The 22,643-nt window shown below is 39.0% G+C and overlaps 2 protein-coding genes across 2 annotated transcripts in view; one reads left to right on the plus strand and one right to left on the minus strand.

Moving 5' to 3' along the window:
• The window catches only part of LOC109480060 (protein phosphatase 1 regulatory subunit 7-like), a 15,963-nt gene extending 11,942 nt beyond the window's left edge, over positions 1–4,021 (plus strand). Inside the window, exons 9-10 of the mRNA XM_019782209.1 lie at positions 953–1,068; positions 1,839–4,021. Of these exons, the coding sequence (XP_019637768.1) occupies positions 953–1,068; positions 1,839–1,902 (180 nt within the window). The 3' untranslated portion in view covers positions 1,903–4,021. The remainder of the gene's footprint in view (positions 1–952; positions 1,069–1,838) is intronic.
• A 1,155-nt stretch (positions 4,022–5,176) lies between these two features.
• LOC109480094 (DNA-directed RNA polymerases I, II, and III subunit RPABC3) lies at positions 5,177–16,732 on the minus strand. Its single transcript, XM_019782248.1, has 4 exons — positions 16,622–16,732; positions 16,024–16,107; positions 13,963–14,140; positions 5,177–5,331 (listed from the first exon to the last, which is right to left on the minus strand). Exons 1-4 carry the CDS (start codon positions 16,692–16,694, stop codon positions 5,214–5,216), a joined length of 453 nt encoding a protein of 150 aa, XP_019637807.1. The 5' UTR covers positions 16,695–16,732; the 3' UTR covers positions 5,177–5,213.
• Positions 16,733–22,643: the final 5,911 nt, after the last annotated feature.

The raw sequence follows: 22,643 nt of genomic DNA on the forward strand, positions 1-22,643 counted from the left end.
GATGTGCAAATTACTTCGTCACGGGTCATTTACAAAAATTAAAAAAAATGGTAGAACCGAGTTGCCTTTCTTTAGAAATCATTGGAAATATCGTACGCGGACTCAAAAATATTTCGAAAGTTTTGTAATTTACGGAAATTTCTTAAGAAGTTAAGAACAAGTTTGAAATGTTTGTAAAACATAAGATATCCCTTTAAAAATATTTATAAAAGATTGGAATTAAATCTAAACAATAGCAACAAACACCGAGCTAAGAATGGGGACCCGATATTGGTCGATTGTCGACATGTAGATAACCAGGCACATATATGTACATGTAGCTTATGAAGTGAATATTCCAATTCGTACATATAATAAAAATAAATTAAATTGATAATACCCTAATTTACATAATATACAATTCGTCGCCTAGGTGTATTTTTTACACCTTTCTTGTTAACATTTGTAAGAATGTCTTTCCCAGGTCTTTACACGGTCTTTTTGGGGAGGACTTGCTTGTTGTGTTTTCCATTGTTCATGAGGTGTCTGTCAGAATGTCTTTAGAAAAAAAGTGTGAAAACTGACATATGAAAAGCACTGCACAAAGCCAAGACAATCTACAGAGCAGGACACAATTAATTAACAGACAGATGCTAATATCTTTATAAGTGCGCATTGTGCTAAACAAAGGACTGTCTCCTAGGGGTGTCCCTACCTGACACGTGAAGAGACTATGGATATAAAATGTCCACCTTGGGTTATTTTGATGTCGTTTATTTTATGTCTACTTAATGTTCTCCTGACCGGCCTTTGTTCAGCAATGTCTAAATCATGTCTATTGTCCGTTTGACATTTTATAGACATTTTTGGCTCTACCAGTGCTAGAAAAAGCATCTTGCTTGACTGACTACACTGATATCATAGTTTTCACGTGTATGAAGATGTTCGATGGTTGTCATCCTCCCCCCTGTAGTGTAACCACAACCAGATCAGTGACTGGAAGGACCTGGAGCAGCTGTCAGGTGCCAAACAGCTGGCCACGGTGTACCTGGAAGGGAACCCCATTCAGGCAAAGGACACCAACTATAGGTGGGTACTAACACATGTACAACATCTGTAACTACATGACACCTGGGTGTGCAGATAGTTCTAAGGATTCCATATTTGTCAATGGTCCACATGAACAGCGTGCAAAATACCTGCCCAGTTGCCCCGGGCAACCAAATTTTACTTGGGGCAACCTATTTTTGAACCTAGGTAGCCAAGTGTGCTTCCTGGATTTTAAGAATGCCCCCCCCCCAAATCATGCCCACTTGGCTAATGTAGTAATGGCTATTACTAGTATCAGTTAACTAAAGGCTGTTAGAAATATTGTCAAAGGCTTATGTATGTAACATTACTTAGAAGTAGTGACTTATAGGTGGGGCAACCTAAAATTCTGATGGGCAACCTAATTTTTGCCGTAGGTTGCCCACTGGGCAACCTGGTTCAAAAAAGTATTTTGTGCACTGATGTATAACACGTACTGTAGATGTACTGTCCTTTTGAAATTCAAGTACTGAGAGTTCAAATCATTGTTTCAACCCAGTCACAATCTGCAATCTTTGCAAAGGCTTTACACAAGAGAAGTTGCTGTGATACGAAGCAGATGCATTCACCAGAATGTTGCAGAATGAAAAACCGCAGAATAGCAATAATACATGCAAAAAAGCCATTATAGAAATTTATGATTGTCCAAGGGCAGAACTGATGATGATAATAGTCCAACACATCACAACACAAGGTATGCATGTTTGTAAGCCAAACGGTTTAGATATTGACAGGTAATGACATCTTTCCACACTCTATTTGTCCATCAGGAGGAAGGTGAAGCTTGCCCTGCCCTGTCTACAGCAGATAGATGCCACCCTGTGTGGACAGTAGGACCAGCAGACTGTGGATGGAACTACATGTAGCACAGGAAGGCTGACTGGGAAAACATCACGGGCACACAATTCTTTAGCCCCTGTCACACATGGCCAAATACATGTATTTGCTTCTAAACACTGCAGAACTCCCCCAACCATGGTTAGGAGTAGCTGGGCTGTGTGGTTTGGCTGGTTTTCAGCAAGGTTGGCTACTGTTCAGCGGCACCAGCCAAATGTTTCACTCACTCATTCCACTCACTGGGTCGAGCTTCCCTCGGTGCCAATGATAGCTCTCCATCTCTTCCTATCCTTCATTTCTACCATCAGGTTTTTCCTGTCGAGCTGGGTGTCATCCATTAATTGATTTATGTAGTTTCTTGTTGGACGACTTCGACTTCTTTTTCCATGTGAGGGCTCCCACAGTATTAACTGGTTTATGATTTCATCCTCACTTCTGTAGCAGTGTCCGATCAACTTCAACCTTCGTTTTCTTATTGTTTCGCTCACTGTGGGTAGGTTTTCGTATAGTACACCATTTGGTATCTTTTGGTACCAGTGTACATTTTTGACAATCCTAAGCATTTGTTTGCCAAATGTTTCAAAATGTTTAAAACATTTGGGTGTGGACGGGAGGTTCAGCAATAGTTGTTGTCACGTGGTGTTCGGGAGTAGGTCATGTTTTGGGCATGTTCGGAAGGTCAAATTTGACTCAAATCGGATTTGATTCATATAGAAAGGTACATGTAGGCATAGCCTAATTCTAGTCAGACTGCTCCCGAACTTCAGCTAACCCTTTTGGATGGTAGTCAGGGGAAAGTTCTGAATGTGTGACAGGGGCTTACTTTACTGTACTATTCTCTACTTGTACATGTACAACTACAAGTACAAATGTGTATGTACATGTACGTGGGGTGGTACCAGTGACGTGTCCCCAGCCTTGCACTGTTTATTGCAGTCTGTTCTATGAATGTAACAGCAGGGAGCAATTCTTGTTCTACCAGTATTATGGTACAAATATAAGATCTTCATCTAAAAAATATAACATTACTATAGATGTTGCATGGGTACATTAAATGCTCTATCTTATGATACCAAAATGCCTTTTGCAATAAGGTTGGATCTTGATCCAATTACTAGTATATATAATTAGGCAGTCCTAGATTTTATGCAGTTTAAAAACAAATTGTCTTTCCGACTTGTTTACATTTTTGTCATGTTTGAAGTTGCTATTTGTAAATAAAGTCATGAAATAACATCTTTAGTATTAAGATATGCAAATTTTGTTTGCTTAGCTCAAATAGCTGTATGATATCTAGTATGTTGTGTGACCTAAGAAATTATGTTTATTTTTTTACTTTTTACCCAAATTGTATGTTAGCTATCCTTTACTACCCCCCTTCTTTTATATCTCAAGATAATTATATCAGCATCAGGGCTGATGGTAACCAGGCCTTATAATTAGCTTATGACTGTCAGGGAGAAACAATCAGGCTTTTTCAACATCCGTCCTTTGAATTTTGTGGGAATCCTGTTGCTTTTGATGGACCAGGGTTCTAGCTAGTGCAAAGTAGCGTAGGGGCCCCCTATGCTATAATTTTGACCCCCTACACTAAATTTCCCCCCCTATGCTGTAATTTTGACCCCCTACGCTAAATTTGCCCCCTATGCTAATTTTTAATACAGCACAGGGCATTGTGACTGTATTTCTTTGTTCAAGAATGCCACATCAAATGTGAAAAATCAAGGATACATTGTACATACCTTAGAAATAACATTTTTTCCCTTTGGGTATCCCTCAAATGGCCTCTTTTTACGCTCAAATTTTTAAAAGCTCCGCTTCGCTCTATCATCATGCGGCCAGTGCCACTACACTTAAATTAAATCCTAGCTAGAACCCTGTGGACAATAGTTACAAAAAAATAGATGTGACTAATATGAAAATGAATGAATACTGTAGGCTTTGCTGAAATGAAGTAACAGTTCTTTAGCAGCAACTTAAATGTCTTTTCAAGAAGTGGACAGAAGATAAAGTGAGCACATATTGTTTGTCACATGTACTGAGAAATGATATACCTCTTACCTGACTTGCCTGTAAAATTTATAGGTGTTAAATGTTGCCAGTCCCCACTTTGAATGTTAAGACAAGAATAAACAACCCAGAAAAAACATCATATTGTGGTCTTATAATATTATTGTGGTCTACAGTTATAACATCTGTGTCCATAATATCACCTGAGGGTCCATAATATCACCACCTTGAGAAACAGTGTGCTTAAAGATATTTTTACTGCAACATACCCTAGGTATGTACATTTGATGTGTGAAGGAGTGCAAAGTATTACCAAAAGTATGTTACAGTAAAAATATCTTAAAGCACACTATTTCTCAAGGTGGCGATATTATGGACCCTGGTGATATTATGGACACAGATGTTGTACTAATAGAGAACTGCATACATGTATAACTACATCAACTCAAAACAGGTCCACCATTGTCAGTAACATTAAGAACATGTACATATGTCAATTTGACCTTTTTGTTTATTTCATGAAAAGTATCTGAGTGACTTGATTCATGTATTCTGAATATGTCCAAAATGAAGAAAAAGAAATGCTGGTAAATGCATCAAGTATGAACTAGAATAAGAAAGCAAAGTAACACTATTTTACCAACCTGTTAGGCTAAGCTTTGATATCTACATTTACAGATAGCGGAGACTGCTGAAATATTATTAGGTTAGGGTTACATTGAAACACCTACATGTAACAGGCCTATACCAAGTACAACACACTACAAGACTTATAGACAGACCAATATCAAGGTTTGTTTAGAAATCATTATTATTAGGTGAAAATACAAATGTGTTGGGCAGAGAGTCATCAGACAGTACATAATACTACACATATGTTAAAAGACGGGAGGAACAAAGTGTAAATTGTTGATGAAAGAAGGACTTTTTTCCAACTTAAAAACTGAGATTTGGTAGGAGAACTTGCGGAACTTAACTCAATCTATAACATGGATTAACCGGAGTCACAATACTGATGTCCATCAAAGTTAATATTGATAGACATACACACCTTCATACAATTTTCTACAAAAAGCACTAACTGAAAGACAATGTATCAAGAACAATGGCTGAAACTTAAGAATGTACACTGAGGCACCTGGTAGTCATATATGGATGGGAGACTAGTTCATGCACAAATGTACATGACTGTACACAATGTAGATTTGATACAGAGTAGGCTGACATACAGAAGTTCACATACATGACTTTGTATGCACCTATCACTAAAAGGTATTAGTACAATGTGTCACTTAGAGTTAGAAGGCGAGTTTCTTGATAAGCAGGTAGACATGTTTGTCCACCTCCATGCCGTGCAGGTTGTTGGCATCTCCCTGTAACCTCATCAGGAGTCCACCATACGACACATAGGCTGACCTGGAGAACATAGGGATACATCAAAACTTAAAACTTTGTTCTGTTCTATTTCAAACACAACAATTTAAGGCCACACCAATTTAATTTGTCGGTTCTCGGATTCGCCTCTTCATTTTTTTCTGATTTGCAAAAAAAAAAAAAAAGATTCTGCTTCTGAATCAACTCAAAAATGCTCATATTTTGCCCCCAACAGTTGAGGAAATTCCTTTTCTTCCTAGTTGTTACAGTTTTTTCCATCTATCAATGTAGTACTGTGGTTTGATTAAAAGTTCAAAATTTATACTTTAAATTTTAACCCAGCCTTGTTTGTTGACTTCATGGCTCATATTGTAGCATTTGGGGCTATAATAGGATGCCTAGACCTGTTTTTATTTTTATTTTTTCTGAAAAAATCCGAGAACCAACAAATTAAATTGGTGTGGCCTAAGGAATATGAAATTTTACTATACTGTCAAGAAATTGAAGGTTTCATAGTCATAATGCTGAAATATTCAAAGCTTTTCTGAATGTCTTGCTGATTCTGTCTAATACAACAACAGATATGCTTACACATAGAGAGGGAAAATGAAGACAGGAAATGAGATAACCTTTTCTTGGACCTATTTGGGACCTTTGACCTAGTATCAAATTCCCTGTCAGTGTCCCCAAAATGCCAAGCATGTAGAAATAACTACAGAAACATATCAAGCAAACATACAAACAGACACACAGAAAGACTTCAAAGTAGATAGCTACATGGCACTAGCCTGGTTACCAGACCTATTACAGCTCCCGAGTCCTACATTCAGTAGGACTCGGGGCTATGTCTGGTAACCAGGCTAACATGGCACAGGGATTCTGACATGTTTAGCACTGCAAGAGTCACCAAGTTTAATGTACGCATGTCATTCCCTCCAATCTACTGTATGTACGAGGATGAAACTTGTGCTCATATTATGTATATTATTGGTAGAGTGCCAGAGGCCATCAGTTTATGTGCAGTAAAGCACAGAAGGCATTTTACCACTTCATTAGGCACTGTAGCATTCAGAATGTGCACCCATGTCAAAACATGTAAGTCTTCACTTTATGTACATGCACATGCTTAAGTCAGGCATGTTCAAATTTCAAGGTTATTCACATATGGCCCAACTGTTGGGAGAAGCTCTCAACAGTTAAATTACCATCTATTTCAACATTATTGTATTGACTTGTAAATGTGGCTATCATACATACTATATCATAGTCAAACAACCGAACACTACTTTCTACATTGTAAATTTTACTTTCTACATTGTAAATTTAATTCTAGTCAAAGAAGTACTCTGTTATCATCTCTCTCCAACATCTCAGCTACAGCATCTCAATGACAGTTCCCTATGTTCCTTACTACTTCGAGGGTCCACATCACTTTCACACCTACAAAACTGTAATGTTTTGATATAGTCCAAAACTTCATTTATATACCGTACGGGTAGATTCTTGTAATAGATAAACCACCAACTTGTCTTGTTTGTATTTATCTTGGTTTTATCCACTTTGTAATTATGCATGTATCTTGTCTATGTGTTTTATACTTGTATGTTTTTGAGTAGAAGGTGTCATATAAGCAAATATTGCTTTTTGCCTCATACTTAATAAATAATTTTTTGTCTAGAATCATAATACATGTACAACTATTCATACTTGTAGACAAAAGCGAATCATTAATCCACTGAAAGCCTTTAGTGTGCAATACCTGCGTCACAGTGTGTTCAATAATTCATACCGCATCATAATGAACCATTCAAACTGAAGCCCCCAGACAATTTCACATTCCAACACGTTACACATCGTCAAGCCAAAAATGGGGGATAGAGACACCTTTCCATAGAACATCTGTTAAGGCCACACCAATTTAATTTCTTGGTTTTCTTTAATTTCTTAATTTCTTAGTTTCTCGGATTTTTCTAGAAAAATAATGGAGCAGGCGGGCAAAAAAAAAATAAAAACAGGCCTAGGCATCCTATCATGGCCCAAAATGGTACGATTGGAGCCATGAAGTCGACACACCAGGCTGGTTCAAAATTTAAACAATGAATTTTTAACTTTTAATGATACCATTGCATTGAAAGATGGAATAACAACTAGGATGAAAAGGACTGTTTTCAACTGTTCAGGGCAAAATATGAGCATTTTGCAGTTGATTCTGAATTTTTATTTTTATTTGCAAATCAGAAAAAAAAATGAAGCGGGAGAATCCGTTAACCAAGAAATTAAACTGGTGTGGCCTAATGTGAACAATTTATTCTAGATATTTCACATGTTGTATAGATACATATATTCTATAGCTATCTTAAATAATTTCTTGTGCACCTTTCAATTCAAAAGCACCATATTTCATTCCATTCCCTTTAATATCTTGCATTATGTGACAAATGTACTATATTCATAATATGGAAAGAATTACTATATAAATCAAATATGCACATTTATTCCCTAGGCCAATTTTTTAGTCAGTTGTACTTTTTTCTATTTAAAGCTATCAACTGAAAATTATCGACTATCAACACTTATTATAAACATGTCTTGTTTTGTGACAAAACACAATTTAATGCACCCTTTAGTCCATGCGGGTTCACAAAGCCCTTTAAGCCACAAACAAGGTTGCAGGCATCAACCTTCATTAACAATTTCTCCAGTCAGTGCCACGTAGAGCCTACTGTAATTCAGCTAATTTTTGCTTTTCAGATAATCTTTTCATCACATAAAATTATGGAAACAAGAACTGTCACGGTAAAAATCATACGGTATTATTTGTACATATCTAAAACGTGTTTGTACACATTGATACAATATTGCTGCTTGGAAATATCGAGGAATAATTCCAAGAAAAATTGCATGATCTACAGTACATGACAAGCTGCCAATCACTTTTCAGCTGAACAGTTTTAGCATGGTTTTAGCTCCTCCCCTGAAGGGCTTTACAGGGTCCAATAGCCTTCCTGAACCACTTGTCTGACAAGCAAGCCTGCATACATAATGAGCTGTCACCACGCATGATTTAGCGCTTCACTGAGTTGTCACGCAACATCGCTTTACATGACAGGATCTCCCAATACAGCAGTATATCCTACCTGGACCCGGTGACTAGGTGTGGAATTAGGGACTTGGGTGGATGTTGTTATGGGAGTGGTCCCATGCAAGCATATACGGATCCACCTAGTACATGAAAAATGATCTGAAGAAGATCTCTTGTATAGGATCCTACCTGTTTCTTGTCTAGTCTGCAACACTTGTTAAAGACCCTTCAACATGTCCAAGACAACAAAAGATGCAGGGATTATGAGGGAGGCTTCAATATTCCAGCTTGGCAGGTTCTACGTGGAAGCCGGCACCACGTTCAGCACCCAGGAGATTCAGGCCTTGCTGGGAAGATTGTTGCTAGCCGCTAACAACCAATCGCCGGGGAAAGTGAAGATACAGGTGTGCAAAGATGGGGTGCAAGTGGGAGACACAAACTCAAAGTCCCTGTCTGGGACGTGGAAACGTTTAATGGGCAAGCACAAGTCGCAGGTAAGCTTTTATCCTGTGGAGACCATTGTGTCTGTGCACGTTGAAAACACAGTGAAGAACGTGCTACTGGTGGTGGTTAATCTCGACCAAGGGGACCAGTGGCAATGCCTGGCGTACCTGTGTCAAGACTGTGACACGGCTTACCTTCTTAAGACTGCCATTGACGGAGTTGTTACACAGTCAAAGAAGGAACCGATGTTGAAACAGGACCATGGGGCTGGGTCTGTACAAAGTGTGTCGCAGTCAACCCGAGAATACCAGCCTTCCCAGGACAGCTTTCCAAGTGGTAAAGAACAGAACGGAAGAGAAGTTAGAGAACAATCATCAGGATGGCCGACAAGTTCCGCAGATCTCCCAGTGGCTCCCCCAAGAAAACGACGCCTAAACTCCACACAGAGCAGTACTGATAAGGATGACGGTAGCTCCATTGCGTCATCGAATAGCGCGGAACATTTTTCACCAGACTCGAGTGGCATCGTAACACTGGCTATGAGAAAAATTGACCCCGACTCTATCAATGGAAGTGATGACTCCTCCAGTACAAGCAGCAAACTGGGGCACTCACAGAACGTTCCGGAAAAAGCCCACAGAAAGGCGCCCGTGCCTCCACAGTCAACCTCTCATGGCCAGGCTGTATCTGAAGTGCAATATGCTACCATTGCCTGCTACCTTGGCAAGATGCCGGTTATACGTGGCGAGGAAGTCGTTCCAAGACACATCCACAACGCTGTCGACCTACTCTTCAAGCTGGGTGTAGGTAAGCCTCCGAACAAGGTACGCGTAGAAATCTCAAACGCTGGTGTTGCCTTTGAGAAAATAGGCAAAACAGGAACGATAAAGAAGGCGTCTGACCTGCGTTATGTTGGCAGCAAGAAGAGGAAGTTTCTTCCCGTGAAAGAAATCGTGTACGCAGCAACTGACAAGCAACATGAACTCGTCTTTGCCTGTGTTCTGTGCAAGGACGCTAAAGGCGACGCAGATACCTCTCAGGATGACCTGCAGTGTCATGCGTTCCTTCTCGACAACTTCGACAAACCGCGTGACATGGCTCAGACTGTGGTTGATGCCATCACGAAAAAGATTTCCCCCAAGGATCTCACACCAGTAACAAATGGCGTGATGCGAGCCCTCCCAAAGTCAGACAAAGGTCACGAAGATGACCTAACACTTGACGAGCAAATGTTCGAGCCTAGTGCCCGACTCTCAACTGATACTGACGGGGAAGAAAACGGTTTGGAATACTTCACTGAAGATGGAGAGTTCAAACCTGATGTCCTGAAGGCTAAAACAGGCCCATCCAACAAATATGAAGAATCTAACAATGCTGTGATCAACTTTGGAAATGATAACCTCACGATGGAGGTCGCTGAGTCGCTGCGTACGTGTAAAGTCACGGACAGCGTAGATCCGTTTGACGTCGGACTTCCACTTCAGCCTGACTCCTTCATGCGCGGAGAGTCGACCTACATGGCAACGATAAAGAACGCTGCCTTCTGGCAAAATAACGGCGACGATTCCATCAAGGAAACAGACATGATGATGTTTTGAGGTACTCGCTCATTGTTGCAACAACTCTATAACTGCAACTCAAGCTGTCATCTGCCTTGAAAAATATATACTAGTTTTGGTCGGAACACATCGAGATAACAAATTTAATTCTTTCTGAGAAGAGATTGAATAATCAAAGTTTTGAAATTGAGTTTAATTTTTAGTATAACCAGAGCTTATAACACATAATCAGTCAAGATGTTGTGTCTAATATCCAATAATCGTATAATACAATAGATTTAGTGGCTTTGTTCACTTTTTTCACCACTTAGTACACAATAATCTAGACTTTATATGACACAAATGTGTACTTTTAAAAGTAAACTGCATGAATTTGAAATGTTAGATTTCTACAAATGTATCAAATAAAACTACTGTGGCTACTACATTTTACATGTAGCAGCTTTTTTTCTTGACCTCAGACTCTTTTATGTTCTAAGTCTATAGTGTTAGATTCAAGGCAATCAGAAATGGCAGACCAATTTACCATATTTGACACAGACATATGCACACACATGCATACACATATGTATGCACGCATACGCATTCACACACAAACACACGCGCGCGCACACACACACACAAACTAGCCAGAAAACAATAGTTCCCTCCCTTTGGACAAAGCACATTGTAACCTTGTACCCCTTTTAAATAAATAATGAGGCTCAGTAGAATTCTTAGGTGTGGCATTTGTTACATGTACATGTATGACAGTATGAGTAGTTATCCTGCCATAACAATAACACGTGGAGGTCAGTGACTTACACACACATAAAATCAAGTGAACCAGTACTTAGGCCACACCAGTTTAATTTCTTGGTTAACGGATTCGCCCGCTTCATTTTTTTCTGATTTGCAAAAAAAAAAAAAAAAATTCAGAATCAACTGCAAAATGCTCAAATGCTCATATTTTGACCTGAACAGTTGAAAACAGCCCCTTTTCATCCCAGTTGTTACAGTTATTCCATCTTTCATTAAAAGTTCAAAATTCATTGTTTAAATTTTGAACCAGCCTGGTGCTTCATGGCTCCTATCGTACCATTTTGGGCCATAACAGGATGCCTAAGCCTGTTTTTATTTTTTATTTTTGCCCGCCCGCTCCATTATTTTTCTAGAAAAATCCGTTAACCGGAAAATTAAATTGGTGTGGCCTTAGTCCAGGGTTTTAGAAGACCTCTGACCTCCAACCGTGTGAATTTTGCTGGAGGGATTTTCCCATATTATATCGGCAAGTCTACTGTGACATGACCTGAGGTGTTTTAGAAGAAGACAGCAACTAAGAATTTGAGCCTGTACTACTAGTAACTATTTAGAATATTGCCAGAAGACAACAAGCATGTCATAGTAACACTGGCCTTTTTCTGGATTATGGAATAGACTCCACCCAAAATATTTCTCTAAATACACAATGTATTGTATATAAAGAGCATGATAATCATTTTCATGTTATTTTGATCAGTCATGTAGAAGCAGCAGTGTGGTTATTACATAAAGTAAAATTCTAGTCCCTGGACACGTGCTTCTTAGTTGGTAACAACCAACTTACGTGATGACCTTGGGATGAGCAGGTTTTCTAAGTGACATTCATTGTAAGGTTACCAAAATGATAGTATTAATGAAAAAAAAAAACATGGACACTCTTAGCGGAACATATGGATAGGACTTCAATATTTTTTCTCCCAGTTTGAATTACTTGTCTAATGCATAAATGTTATATCAGCAGGAAGAAACATTATCATATTACATTGTGTTCTTTATATGTCCTAATATAGACCTGAGTAATTTCAAGCTTCATTGCTTCTGATAATTTCAACTCTGTCCCCAATGGGGCACTTTGTTTACCCTACATGTACATTTCTCTTGTTATTGTTAACAGTAACTTGTTCTTAGACTTGTCTGTGTGTGCAAATTGGTTTCCCAGAAAAGTTTTTTCTTTTTTTTTCCCAAAGAAGCTTGGTTTTAGTCAAGGAATCCACACTTATTTCTAAGTTGGTTAACCGCCTCGCTTACATTCCGCAGACCCAACAGGATTGAAATTCAAGTTTACAGAAGGATTTGAATAAAAAAAGACCACTGGTGGAAAGGAGACAATACTGAATGTTGTACCCATTTTTTTAACAACAAAAAACAAATAAGCAAAAACAGTTTTCATCTCACCAACAATTCTTTTTTAAGGCATACTTTGCACAAAGGATTCACAAGCTACACAAAGGAAACCTGTTTTGTACCTGGCATGTTTGTGTTATCTCAATGCATGACCTATCAGCCATGACAAAGACAGCCGTGTCAATCAAAATGTTATCTAGATCTTCTATATATAAGTTCTAACAAAGAAATTTTGTGTGGCTTTAATCCGATTCTTCCGGCACTCCTTTATTTATTTCTTTCCTGCTTCTGGATCACGAGGACATGGTTCAATCCCAAATTGATACCACACAGTCATGGCTTAAATACTAGCTAGTAGGTTTTTTTTCTGCATACCTACACTGGTGCTCATAACACCCTGATTACCTGCACCACTTGTACCGCTCAGAAATTGAAACACTCAAGAAAACTGTTACTGAAGCAAGTGCATAGATTTTCAAAACTGTCAGATGTTTCATTCAAGTAGCATCTATGACTTTTCTAGCCTGGATTCCAGTCATGTGAGCTTTGGTCAGCTCTGTAAGACATGTAACGTTACCAACTCTATCGCAGTTTAAGCAGCCTTGAAACGTAGGTCGTATGAAACCTGACCTCTGACCTCCACTCCATTTTTTTTTTGCATTTTGACTATTGAACTGCTAGCACCTTGAGTATTAGACTATGATTTTGTTTTCCACGCATTGGACTCTTTTTATGTTTACTCTATATTGTGCTCCTTTGTTTTACTGTATGTGTATGCAACAATGTTGCGTCTTGTAACAAGCTGGGCCCCCTTATAAAACAGCTATTGTAGGCTGAATGGGGCCACTCAGCCATCCTGAGATTAAATAAATAACTAGAGAAGTAACATTTGCAAAGCAAATGCATAATGATAATGTTTACCTTCGGACATGGTCTGCCCTTTTAATTTCTACTCAAACACATTCACATACATATATACTATGAGTATATGGTGACAGGAGCAGAGCAGACCATGAAATTGCAACATTATGTAACCCAACACCAGTCACCATGGTGACAGACGTCAACAAATCATGTCATTGGCCAGGTCAGAGGTTAGTGTTTGGAACAGAAGAGGAAGAAACTGAGTAAAAACAATGTTTACCTTTGGACATGGTCTGCCCTGTTAATTTTTACTCAAACACATTCACATACATGTACTACTAGTATATGGTGACAGGAGAAGAGCAGACCATGAAATTGCAACATTATGTAACCCAACACCAGTCACCATGGTGACACACATCAACAAATCATGTCATTGGCCAGGTCAGAGGTTAGTGTTTGGAACAGAAGAGGAGGAAGAAACTGAGTAAAAACAGTATGTCTTCCTTCGGTAAACATATGTTTTCCTTCGGTTAACATGATAAACAAATAATAATCTATACAGTAACTCATACGTACAGTCTGGTGGCAGACTCCGTGTGTGTGTCGTCTCCCTCTATTCTGTAGATCTTGCCGTACATGACGTACTCAAACTGGTCAGCGCGGGACGGCGTCCCGTCCGTGGGGATGAACTCACCGTCGTCTGGAGCTCCGTCTTCGCGAAGGGTGCTCGCTAGGACAAGTCTGAACTTGTCTCCTGATGGGATAGAGATTGGATAATGATGGCAGGCTAGTGACAACACTTGCAACTGGTGTTTTTTTGGCGACTTCTCAGGGAGGAGCCTAATGGTACAGTATTGTGTGCAGTTTGCAAGAATTCTAGGAATGGTACAGGCATTTTGTCCACAGGCATTTCAATTTGACCCACATCTATGCCCACATTCCTGGAAACCCTTGGGAAGACCTCTCTTTCCCGGATGGCCCTACTTTCTGTGACTCCAGGGCTCATTCACTATACACTCAGGGGAGGAGTGCACTGTATCTGTCTAGACTTAACAGGTACCAAGTCTTCCTCAAAATCATTAAATCATGTCAGTGCCATGCAAACAATTACCCTAACAGCAACCACCGTCGCCATGGCAATGTATGTTTTCATTGCCAGTCTTGTTTAAAGTGTATGAAACTGGCTGAGAAAAATTCTGTCCATTTCTCAGTCTACATACCTTGTATTTCAGACAATTAAGAAAATCAAGCAATTAAAAAAGAAACTGACATACAATTTGATAAAGCAACACTATAGCTAGCTTTTTGTATGTAACTGTCTCCTGAATGGGATAGATATTGGAAAATTTTTTAAATTCTGGCGGGCGAGTGATAACAATTTGTTAATTCTTCAGAGGATAAGAAACTCGCTGAGCCAAAATTGTAATATAAATGTTTTGGTGAAAAAATTCTGTCTTATTCACATAGACATATCACACAATTAAGCAATTTAAAAAAATCAAGCAATTATGAAAGAGACTGACACACAGCAATTAACACTTTTTTGTACATTAATGATGTACTAGTAACGTTACTAGTAATTGGACAATATACAATACAACAATGGGCTATACTACATACACAACTATGCGTAAAGGAGTGAATGGTAAATGGTTTGGTGTTTTGGAATTCTTAGAATTAGCATTCAGTTATATTTTATTACACAATAAATGAATTATAGAATAATAAGTTTCACAGATACTGTATACCCGTTTTTTTATTGTATATCATATATCATGACTGGTGAAATGTATCCTCAAATGTTTACTGTTATGTAAAGTTTACAAGGCACAAGTTTGAAGATCATTTGTTTTAATCGTTAATTTCATTTGTTTTAATCATTGATTTATATGTTAATTATCTAATCAGTTTATTTCTCTAACAGTGACCTGAATTACATGTATAAGACTTTTGTTTAATTTATTTTCGTAGATGTAATTTAATTGTAAAAACTACTACATTTGTAGTAGTTTACACACTTCAGTTATTATTTCTGTGTCTTGATTTTGTTTAAGTAATCAATTATATCATTGTTTAATTTTGATGTTTAGTTCAAATATGTTTTGTCATGTATCATAGTTACCTTTGTTTGGGGTCTTGTCTTGTCTTTCCTTTAATGCCCACGATCATTATATTGATCATTATGGCATGCCAATTCTTGGCAAGACTCCGGATTGTAGAATTTGTACCATCGCACACCGGGGCATGCCTCTACTCTTTTTCGAAAGGTGTGGTGGGTTCTTTAACGTGCGTGGGGTGTGGTTCTCCCCAAACACGGGACCTCCATTTAACGTCCTATTCCGAGGGACGTCCCTAACCGAAGCTAGGTACTCATTTACACCTGAGTGAAGTGAGGAAAGTCGTGTAAAGTGCCTTTCCCAAGGGCACAAGATCGGTGACATGGGTGGGGATCGAACCCGGGACCTCTAGGTCCCGAGCCGAACGCGCTACCGCTGCGCCACACGACCCCAAAGGGGTAGACCCTTTAATAAAACACCTAGGTTTCTGGCCTACCCCGCATATTCTCTTATTGTTATTATTTGATTATGTAACTTTTTTTTGCAAATAATAAATAAAACAAATAAATAAACACCTCACCTATGTCCACAGGATACACCTGTGTGTTCACATCCAGTATCAGCTCCATCTTAAAACTCTCACTCTCACAGTGGAGTCTGGACACTGCAGAACAAGACAACGATTTTTGAACAAACAGATAGCACAAAACTTTCATAATCATACAGTACATATATACTCTAATGAGTAAGTAGTAAAAGAGCAAAACCTAGAACTTGTTGTTATTGTCCCTTTTTAACATTTAATACATCAATAGTAGTAGTAGACGTGGTCTCTTGGTGCTGGTTTGCGCTTGGTTCAGTTCTCTCTAGGTATTTAACACTTGGTAACTACATGACTAAAGCTCCCTCCTACTATATAACGTTATATATGTAGTTAGAACGTATTTACACCATGATGGCATAATGTACAAATTGTGTCCAGATATAACACAGGAATTTCGTACATGTACATAAGTTTTGCCAGCGTCGAGACGATTTTTCTTTCTTCAAAACATGCCCCCCTCCCCTCTTGCCGCAGTACAGAAGCGTTTATACACTGTTCATAGCCATACGGACCGCGTTAAGGCGTTTAAACTATTCAAGGAACACTACTTAAAAAATGGACGAAGATTTCTTACCTCTGTCGAACTTCTTGCCGTCGGGGTCGATGTCTTTGACGTCGAAGATATCTTCAAACAGCACGCCTGCCATGATGCCCACGCGTAACCTTTGACCGGGTCACAGGTCAAACAAACCTATCCCGATTACCCACCTAGTGCTGTTATTGGGGATGACACTACATGTACGCTACATGTGATACATTTTGTACAAGTAGCCGGGTGTAGGCATACAGTATAACGTTACACACATAATACAGGCCAGACCAATTAAATTTTTCTGGCTTTGCAGGAAAATAACACAACAAGGGGTAAAATATGAAAAGGAGCAGGTACATGTAGGTGTCCTGTGATAGAACCACTAAGTCAACATATTGAACATCACAAAATATATCAAAGTTTCAATATGTTGATAAATGATTCGTTCACTGTTTCCATGTATTTAATACTAGTCTTTTGCTTTGCAGTTCTTTTCTGTTCTATCCTTAATGTATGGTATGTAAGATTATCATATCACTAGCAGGTTTATATCTCTCAACTTCCCAGATCTAGAGGTAGACAGCTATTGGCGATTTCACTTGGGAAAAGGTACAGAGTTACAGAAACGAGAAACCTTACACGGCCGATAAGCGTACATAAATATTACAAGCAAAAAAGTAATACAGGCAAGTTGCTTTGAAAAAAAAAACAATATACGCACAGCAACCAGATTAAACTCACCGAGTCTGCTGCAGATGAAAGTAATGCGGTACATCTATAAACCTGTTGAGATTAAATCTCAGAAATTTACCATATCTGAAAGTTGCATGGTGTTGTTTTCTTTTTCTGTAAACCAAAGAACCAAGAGCTAGAGGGTGATATCCACGTTCTAAAATCTTCATGATAGTAGATATACTACCACATTCTGATAGATATAATTCTAAAGATATATGCATGTACACAGACTCAATATTCTCTGTTTCCTTGTTTCATCTTGTTCCAGAAGGTTCTAGATTGGTCTGTTAAGTCTCTCCATTATATAATGGTATCGGTATGTTTGTGAGTGGGTGTGGCTTTGTTCACCCGCTTCAGAATAAGTCTGATACTGTTTTCATCATGCCGAAACCATAGTTTTGTGCGTGATTATACTGTTTTAATACCAGGAAGTGACGTCCGCTTGCTTACACCAGTCCCTCGGTACTAGTACTCTGTGGCAGACAGGACTGAACACATTGGAAGTCTACCGTATGATGGAGGCAAACTAAGGTATGTCTGTTATTATATTTTCATTTTTTTAATTTATTTTTAACACTTTATTGCTCCAGATGAAAATATTGTTTTTGCAACCGTCTTTGGTTATGGAAAATGATCATAATCGTGTAAAATGTCAGGAAAATTAATGAAGAAAATGGAGCCCTTGCTTATGCGATCCTGTGAATAAACCTTAAACCCTGGTATCCAGTCTGATCGTGATTGGGGGTATTGGGGTGTTCAGGCAGGTTGTGCCTTCGGGGGCTCTAATAGCTTCCCCCGCCCAGTGCAACAGACCGTCCCGGTAGGAGTGTTACGCTAATCAGAGACAGTATGTTTGGGGATTTGGTTTCCCCCCAACACGATTCCTGGAGGGCTAATTAATCTCTCGTGAAATACACACCGGGAAACCTATGTGAGGCGGGCGGGCCAGAGCTCTTACGGCCCCGAGCTCTTACGGCCCCGACCACGATCAGACTGGATACCAGACTATAAACCTTATTGCGGCCGTTGTAACAGAGTGTGAGATTCTTGAAAGGCCATCTCTGTAAGATTTCCAAAGTCTAAATGTTTGTAGAATGTACTAATAAAAAGTCTGCACAAGGAGGATAACTTCCTTGGTCTATAAGACGTGGCCCGTTTTTCGTTGATCCATAAATTGAACTTCACTGCATCTGCCGCTAGCCAAAACAGGGAAAATTTGATTTACATGTATTAGTGAACGCGCACGTAATTTGCCATTCGGGCCAAGAACAAAAATAACTGTTGTTGCGTCAGGGAGAGGTAATGAACACTAAATACGATAGCCTGGTTACCAAATCTATTATAGCTACCGAGTCCTACATCCTCTCCGCAAATAGTCTAAATACGATCCCTGTTTATCTTAATTTTTTTAGAAAATTATTTTGAAAAAAAAAACATGGCAGGAAAATTTTTGCATTAGAAGGGCTGGTGTATATATATATATACTGGTTTATTTGTTTCACGTAAAACTCCTAATTAATATATAACAATGGTTCCCACATGGCAGTCACAGACTGAATTGCGTGGGGGTTCCAGTTGGTATTCATACTATAAAAGGTCTACCTATACAGAGCATAGGGTTTTGGTGCCCATGTCCATTTCCGTAGCCCTTGGGCGACACACAGTTGTGCAGGGCACTACAGCAGGGGGCTAGTCCGCTGGTAGTGCTGTGTGTTTGACCTTCCCACACTCTTTCTCATATGTGCTGAGTGCTAAGCAGAGAAAGAAGTGTGTACCATTTTTAAAGTCTTTGGTATGACCCGGCCGGGGATTGAACTCACGACCTCCCGGTTACAAAGCGAGCACTCTACCAATTGAGCTATTGCACCGTTGGATTGCATACTAAAAGCATTAACTATATTGGGTACAATTATTAAAAACGTAGTTATACTGTAACAGAATTACACAATATTAACAAATTTTAAAGATCTCATGAAGACACATTATACAACATCTCAAAATCTCGGAATTTGACGCACATAGACGATATGCGAACATTATAAAACTACAATAGGGCATTTTTTTTCTTACAACAGTCGTACCATGTGAGGTATTGCACTAGAGTTATATGGTAGGATATAGTATGCACTTTGTAGTCTTTATCGGCAATAAAAGAACTGGTAGGATTTAAGTATCTTGTCGAGTTTTAATTTGTGTATCATAATTTTTCGGTAGAGCCTGGGGATTTCAAAATGGATGTCCGCGGATCTGCGGATCCGGAGCCGGGGAACAAGACAGAGTCCCCCCGCGATCACTACTACAAACCTGACGATATCTACAACAAGTCAGATGATACTGCTGACGCATACAAGGGGTCTGAGGACAAAAGCTTTGGTCACAGAGCTAAAGGTACGTCCAGATATTTCTTTATTTGTTTATTTATTATTTGCACGTATAAAAAATTTACATAATGATTAAATCAAACAATAACAATAAGAGAATATGCGGGGTAGGCAAGAGACCTAGGTGGTTTTTTTAAAGGGCCTACCGCAAACAAAGGTAACTATGATACATGACAAAACATATTTGAATTAAACATCAAAATTAAACAATAAAATAATTGATTAATTAAACAAAATCAAGACACAGAAATAATAACTGAAGTGTGTAAACTAGTTTCCACATCTACGAAAAGAAACTAAACAAAAGTCTTATAATTCAGGTCGCGTTGCAGAAATAAACTGATTAGATAATTAACATGAAATTAACGATTGAAACGATTGAAAAAAACAAGGAAAACAAAACAAATCAGATTGTAGTGGTACTGGGGTTTTGTAAGAAAAAGTTTCTAAGAAGTTTTTTTAAAAAACAGGAATTGACTGGCAATCATACCATTGAATACAAGGGAAGATACATGTTCTCACTTCGCTCAGGTGAAAATGAGTATTGTATTGTCCCCTGTGTTGGTGGCGGCATTAATGTAAGTTTAAAAAAAACTTCAGTGTGCCGTCATCACGTCTTGCTATCACATGTTGGATTATCTATATAAAATAAAAAGATACAGCTTAGCATACAACCACAACTGGTTTTGACCACAGTATACACATATATAGTATTATCATGTTGTATTCATGCATCACATAATATTTCAAGACAGACATTGAGCAGAAAAGGTTTTTAAATATGGAGGACTAAAATTTAATTCTTCATGACGATTAGATTTAAAAATCTTGTAGAAAGGGATTGAAATTTTTGACGTACATTCTGCATGGTGACATGTGTATTTAAAATGAACTAGTAACGTTAGTCAGCCTCAGCGCGATTTTAAAATCAGAGCACAGCACATTAAAATTCAAAGAGTTTCCAAGAATTAGAATGATGACATTTCATTTTCTCGGTATTACACCTTCTATTGGGCTGTACTTTGTTATTCATGAATGCAATGTACACGTATTACAGTTTTGATAAGGCTACACCGACTTCATTTTATGGATGACATCGGATCCGCGCGCGCATTGATTTTCGCCTGTTCTCGAAAAAAAAAGATAACGTCCACTGAGGCTTTGGCCTGGGTCTAGGCCTGGGTAGTCCATGGTAGCGACAATACGGAGCCAGGCACCCAGGCTACCGAAGCTCCACGACTCAAGAACTCAGTACATACGTACAGTGCCGATCCATACATTCCGCAAAAAGCCTGCATTTGCCGGCTTGTCGTGTACGTCGCTATGTACTGCCACAAATTCAGCTTTCTATTCCCGTGATTTAGGAGCATTTTTATTTTTGGTCGGAATTTTTTTTATTCGCCTGCGCGCACTAGTTTGGGTGTCTTCAGAGGATGTCATCCATAAAATGAAGTCGGTGTGGCCTAACAGGGACTGGTGTAGCATATGTACATATGGTGAGGATCTAGGAGGTTATACGCAACAAAACCACATTGTGGATCCAGTGATAATGGGAGAACGTTATAGTCATAAAGTTGTGCAAATATGCTATAATTCATATGTGGTTCGATACAAACAAGGGCACACCCCCTTCTTTTTATTTATTTTTTTTATTTTTCTATATTTCAACATTTCATGAGCAAACATGGCGACGGCACACTCAAGTTATATCAACTTATTTTATGCCGCCACCAACACAGAGTACAAATACAGGACTGCACAATACTTATTTCCACCTGAGTGTAGTGAGGAAAGTCGTTTAAAGTGCCTTTCCCAAGGGCACAAGATCGGTGGCATGTCAGGACTCGAACCCGGGACCTCTTGGTTCCGAGTCGAGCACTCTGCCGCTACGCCAAACGACCCCACGATACTTTTTTTTTACTGATATTGTTTATTTGGATTTATATTTACGATTGAATACAGAGGAAGGCAAAATCCATTATTTGTCTCCCCACGTTTATACATATTCATGGTAGCTCAAATCGGCCTTCAGGCCGCTTCCCATCAAGGCTATGAGAGGTACATGTGAGTACAGATCAGACAAAATATATCGATAGTTTTTTTGAGATGATAAAGGCATTTTTGGCTTTCTTATCTAAGTATTGTTGTAATCATCTACGATGATAACCCTGTTATAACATACTGTAATTCACTTAATGTTCACGGTAGCAAAAATTCACGGTCTGAGAAAAGTGGACATGTTCACAGAACTATATGTTCATGGTGGCGACGGGTGCAGGAAAAGGAAAGTGCTGGAATTATTTTTTAACTGTAATGAGGAAGGAGTTCACGGTACAGAAGTGACAGTGAAAACCGTGAACATAACAGTACAGTGAAAAAAAAATAAGGAATTACAGTATATTGGGCTCCCCCAAAACAGGTCAAACATATACATGATCTGGGTATACTTCCCTTGTTAAATGAATGAAACACAAAAATTTGATACAATCTTGAAGATCGTAGAATAGCCCTGTGCAGACGGTTTGCGAATATTATACAAGCTTCCACCCTCTACCGACACTGGCTGCCACAAACCAGGGGTAGTGTCAGTGGGAGGATGACTAGACAACATGCAAAACTTGACCAATTGCCAGCGCGCACAGAGCGGTACAACAAAAGTACATTACCGCACCTTGTTCGGAATGATGACCTTCTTTTTATTTCACTGTCTAACGCTTTTAATCACACAATTCAGCCTTAGAGGCTGCCAACAAAGTGATGACGCTGTATTGTGATTTGTGTTTTCTGAAATAAACCGATATATATGATCTCAGAACGTGCCCTGGGGATGTGGAAGAAATGGAAATCTAGTCCGGACTACTGGATGGCCGTGAGTTCTGGACTCTTCACGATAGGAGTCATACTGCTCATCTCCGCCGCCGTCCTGGCATCTAACCAGCAGCCGGGTG

This window comes from Branchiostoma belcheri, unplaced genomic scaffold (assembly GCF_001625305.1).
Source record: "Branchiostoma belcheri isolate BF01 breed outbred unplaced genomic scaffold, Haploidv18h27 scaffold5, whole genome shotgun sequence".
NCBI classification, from domain to species: domain Eukaryota; kingdom Metazoa; phylum Chordata; class Leptocardii; order Amphioxiformes; family Branchiostomatidae; genus Branchiostoma; species Branchiostoma belcheri.